This window comes from Triticum dicoccoides, chromosome 5B (assembly GCF_002162155.2).
Source record: "Triticum dicoccoides isolate Atlit2015 ecotype Zavitan chromosome 5B, WEW_v2.0, whole genome shotgun sequence".
NCBI classification, from domain to species: domain Eukaryota; kingdom Viridiplantae; phylum Streptophyta; class Magnoliopsida; order Poales; family Poaceae; genus Triticum; species Triticum dicoccoides.
This window is the reverse complement of record NC_041389.1, coordinates 572070573-572075540: the sequence shown is the minus strand read 5'-3', so window position 1 is coordinate 572075540 and position 4968 is coordinate 572070573. Positions and strand designations below refer to the sequence as shown.

At 46.9% G+C, this 4968-nt stretch overlaps 1 protein-coding gene across 1 annotated transcript; it reads left to right on the top strand.

Moving 5' to 3' along the window:
* The first annotated feature begins 381 nt into the window (after positions 1 to 381).
* On the top strand, positions 382 to 3007 carry LOC119311705 (DEAD-box ATP-dependent RNA helicase 28-like). Its single transcript, XM_037587390.1, has one exon. It carries the CDS (start codon positions 463 to 465, stop codon positions 2800 to 2802), a length of 2340 nt encoding a protein of 779 aa, XP_037443287.1. The 5' UTR covers positions 382 to 462; the 3' UTR covers positions 2803 to 3007.
* Positions 3008 to 4968: the final 1961 nt, after the last annotated feature.

Below are 4968 nucleotides of genomic sequence, written 5' to 3'. Positions count from 1 at the left end.
GCACCCCACGACGACGTCGCTCACCTCCCTCTTCCTTCCCCTTGTCGTAAGCTACAGTGAATTCACACAGGGGTGTCACGTGTGGCGGTGGCAAGGTCGCATGGCTGTAGGATCGACTCTAACGCTGGCTACAGCGGTAGCCTTGTCGTCGGCGGCGAGGGCGGTGGACGGGGAGAGGGTTGCGAGCACAATGCGGCCAGGCGTTTATATCGGCGGAGACGGGCTGGGGACGAATACGCCATCGACGTCGATCTGGGGCGGGTAAACAGGCCTTCAAGTTGATAGATCGCGTGGGCTCGTATGCTAGCGATTGGGCCGGCCCAATTCGGGCGTTCTCGGTCCGTTCGTCCGCTTGCTCCTGCTGGATTAAACCCTCGCCTCCTCCCTCAAACCCCAACCCCCCGCCGCCGGAAAACCTAACACAGCCGCCCACCTCCCTCCGTCTTCCCTGCCCCTCCCAACATGGACCCCGACTTCCGGTTCGACCCGGACGGCTCCGACGACGAGGCGCCGGCGGGGGCCGCCGCGCGTCGCAAGCCCGCGCAGTCGCCGTGGGAGTTCTCCACGTACGCCGAGTCCGTGGCGGCGGAGCACGCGGCGCGCCGCACCACCTCCATCGACGAGAAGATCTCCCAGGCCCTCCGGGGCCGGCGCAACCCCTCCATGCCCGATGGCTCCGAGGACGAGGAGGACGATGATGCTGATGACGACAGCGACGAGGAGGCGGCGGTGAAGGGGGAGAGCGGGGACGATGAGGACGAGATCGAGGAGAGTGACGACGACGACGAAGAGATCGAGTCGAGCGGCGGGGAGGAGGATGGTGAAGTGGAAGCTGGCGGGCAAGAAGAAGAGGAAGAGGAGGAAGAGGTGGGGGAAGAAGAAGAGGCTGTGCAAGAGGAAGACGATGCACCCGAGCAGCCGGATCCATCTCAATTCTTCGCGTCATCGGAAGGAGCTTCATTCAGTGCAAGGTCGTTTCTTGAGCTCAACTTATCGCGTCCACTCATTCGGGCCTGTGAAGCGCTGGGCTACCAGAAACCAACACCAATTCAGGCCGCGTGCATCCCTCTGGCATTAACAGGGCGGGACATATGCGGCAGCGCCATAACAGGGTCAGGGAAGACGGCTGCTTTCTCTCTGCCCGTGCTGGAGCGTCTGCTTTTCCGGCCGAAGCGCGTGCCTGCCATCAGGGTGCTTATTCTCACTCCAACCAGAGAGCTGGCTGCGCAGGTGCATAGCATGATTGAGAAACTGGCCCAGTTTACTGATATCAGGTGCTGTCTCATAGTGGGTGGGCTTCCAACCAAGGCACAGGAGGTGGCCTTAAGGTCAAATCCTGACATTGTTGTTGCCACTCCTGGGCGTATAGTGGATCATCTGCGCAACTCCCTTTCTGTCGGGCTTGAAGATCTTGCAGTTTTGATCCTTGATGAAGCTGACCGTTTGCTGGAATTGGGTTTCAGTGTTGAAATTGGTGAGCTGATTCGCATGTGTCCTAAAAGAAGGCAGACCATGCTCTTTTCTGCCACAATGACAGAGCAAATCGATGAGCTTGTGAAGCTTTCTCTGAACAAGCCAGTCCGTCTTGAAGCTGATCCTTCGCTGAAACGCCCTGCAACATTGACTGAAGAGGTGGTTAGAATTCGGCGATCACGTGAAGCAACTCAAGAAGCTGTTCTGCTTGCTCTCTGTTTGAAGACCTTCAAGGAAAGAGTGATCATTTTTAGTGGGACAAAGCATTCTGCTCACAGACTGAAGATACTGTTTGGTCTGTCTGGGATAAAAGCTGCCGAGCTTCATGGCAACCTTACACAGGCACAGCGGCTTGAGGCTTTAGAACAATTTAAAAAGCAAGAAGCGGACATCCTGATTGCAACTGATATTGCAGCTCGTGGTATTGACATTGTTGGTGTTCGAACTGTCATAAATTTTGCCTGCCCACGTGATGTCAAAACTTACCTTCATCGTGTTGGCCGTACTGCAAGGGCTGGCAGGGAAGGATATGCCGTGACGTTTGTTACTGATGATGATAGATCCCTCTTGAAAGCTATTGCAAAGAAGGCTGGTTCTCAGCTGAAAAGCCGCATTGTTGCCGAGAAACCTGTGTCTGACTGTGCAAAATTAATTGAGCAACTGGAGCATCAAATTTCTAACATAATTCTGGAAGAAAGGGAGGAAATGGCATTGAGAAAGGCTGAAATGGAAGCTACAAAGGCAGAAAATATGATAGCTCACAGGGATGAGATATATTCACGCCCCAAGAGAACCTGGTTTGCTACTGAGAAGGAAAAGAAACTTTTGGCAAAGGCTGCTAAAGAATCCTTGGATCAAGTTAAAGGTGGTTCTGTAGTTGTTAGTGCTCAGCAAGCTGAAGATCTTCGTCTGAAGGAGAAAAGAAGAAGAGAGCGTGAGAAAAACCTACCTAGGAAGAAGCGCAGAAAATTGGAGGCGCAACGGGAGATGCTGGAGGAGGAGAAGGAAGATGAGGAGGAAGCTCAGGAAAGCAAAGGAGGGAAGAAAGCAAAGAGTAGCCAATCTGTAGTTGATGTCGCTTATCGCAGGGCAAAATCAATGAAGGCGACTGGCAAAACCGGCATTCGTGCTAGCAAAGGAAAGAATGATAAAGGGTCAAAACAGCCTTCTGAAAAGGGCCAAACCAGGCAAGAGGAAATGCATGAGCTGTTCCAGAATGATATGAGTGAATGGAAGCAGGGCCGTTCCCTGAAGAAAAAGGACACCTCGTTTGCAAAGAAATCTAAGAATTCATTCAAGAGCAAATCAAGGTACAAACGACGTAAGTAGAAGGCCTCTCAACATGTGACGGGTTGTCACAACTGGGCGGGCACTGCATTCCTTTGCGACATTTTTGATAAGTTTGCCCTAAAGAATTGCCAGGGTCCTCATGTTGTTCCCTGTTTAGTGGTTCTAAGAATTTTACCCATACTATGTAATGGCATTGTTCTGAAATTATCTTGTGGTTTCCAGTTCAGTGGTTTATTTTAGTTTCTTTCAGTTCGTTTATTGTTATTATTATTTCCATTTTCCGCTTTTCCTTCTGATTTCCTTTTTCTGTAGTTTATTTCAGGTTTTTTTAGTTTCCTTTCAGGTTTTTTCTTGTATCTTTCTTTCATTGTGTCTTTTCTCCTGTTTATATTTCATAACGCTCTGTCTGGATGTTGCATTCGGGCCTGGTATTGGGTATTGGCGTTCGTCTGGGCTGCATATCCCGAATACCACCGTTTGGTTTATCTTGGCATTCATCTGTGGCATTTTCGCTCGATATCGAGCGACCCGCCCCGAAGGCAAAAAACTGCCGGCCCAATTCGGAGCGTCTTTGCTTGACATCGAGCTTCATCCCTCCCATCCCCGCTTGACACAGGAGGCCTTGCCTGCGCGTGCCCTAAGGAACGGCGGCTGCACAGGTAGCTCATCCCGCCCTCCCCTGTCCAGTGTCCGTCTCCACTTTGCTTGATCTCTCATCTTTCTCCTCTGTGTAGAAGACGCAGCCGAGATTAAGAAAACCAATGGCGACCTCTACCTCGATATGTTTTTTTGCTTGCTGTCGTGATTACTGCAATGTTGTGGCTGATGTCAAGTGGGTATTGTGTTTTATCCTGATAGTGGCAGAGCGACTTTATGCAGATACAACTATATTTGCAAGCTACTACCTCCGTCCTGGTTTATAAGTCCCCTTTGTAATTTGTGCTAAATTTTGACCAAAGATTTAACTGACAAAATGTTAGTGCATGTCAACAAAAATTATATCGTTGGAGTTGGATTCATATTTGAACAAGTTTTCAATGATATAATTTTGGTGACATGCATGAACATTTTGTTAGTTAAATTTATGGTCAAATTTGGCACAGATTACAATGGGAACCAATAAACTAGGACGGAGGTAGTAGGAATCTGGTCTTGTGGATTGTTTTCGGCCAACCTGCAGGTTTATCATTTTTCTTGGTGTTCCTAACTCGTAAGCTGTTGAAGAACCGGTTATGTTTTGTTGGTGTCTTAAGGTGCCCAGCTGTTGAGCTTATGCCTTCTTTTCATTGGTTATTATTACCTGTCAATAGGTACAACTGTTCTAAGTAGAACCTGGAACCTTTTTACTGACAGCACCTTATCTGCTGATGGGACTTGCTGGCAATGTTTCGTCGCAGTCTCAAATGCAGTATTTGTTAATTGTGTTGATCTTTGTGCGCTTGTGTGTTAGTGTATACATGAAAATACACTTGATCTGAATCTCTTGCAGGTTTGCACCATCATCTTTGTTGCATTATTTTTATGCGATATATAATTATTCAAATGCATTCAGATGCTAAACATAAAATCAAAGTCTCGTACAACTCAATTCCTCACTTTATCAATATCAAGTCTGCATTCCGAATAGCTACACATCGAAACAGAAATATTGGCATTCAATCTCAATACAATATCATGTGATATTGGTTTTCAACCCAATGCAAACATCCAAAAAGAGAGCAAGTATAATTATGTTAAACATATTTATGTTGAAGTGTACACAAAAAAATAGTACACTGTGGACATGTTTTAAACAAATGGTATTTTTTTAAAATTTATCAATTATAAAATTGTCAATGCATTCTTTTGAAGTCACGTTATTCTCAAAACTCTTCATGCTTTTAAAAAACATTCATGCATTTTTATAAATGTTAACGCTTAAAAAAATGTTTAAGTCATTCTTTGTTTCTCAGTTTTAAAGTAAATATTATTGTTTTATGATAAATCGAAAAAACACATGAAAACCAGCGCAAACCGAAGATAAAAATCGCACAAAGACCGGATGAGTGCTTAAGGCGCCCAACTGGATCAGCCCACATGCAAGCATAGTGGTTGTCTAGGCGCCGACCGGGTTTTTACGTAGGTTTAGTTTTTTAAAGGGGTTTTCATGGTTTTTACTGGAAGTTTTGTTTTTATGATCTTAGGTTACAGGTCTGAGCAGTTTTC

Bases quoted from the DNA above. Each gene is read 5' to 3' on its own strand.
- LOC119311705 (XM_037587390.1), top strand. From the start codon at position 463: ATGGACCCCGACTTCCGGTTCGACCCGGACGGCTCCGACGACGAGGCG.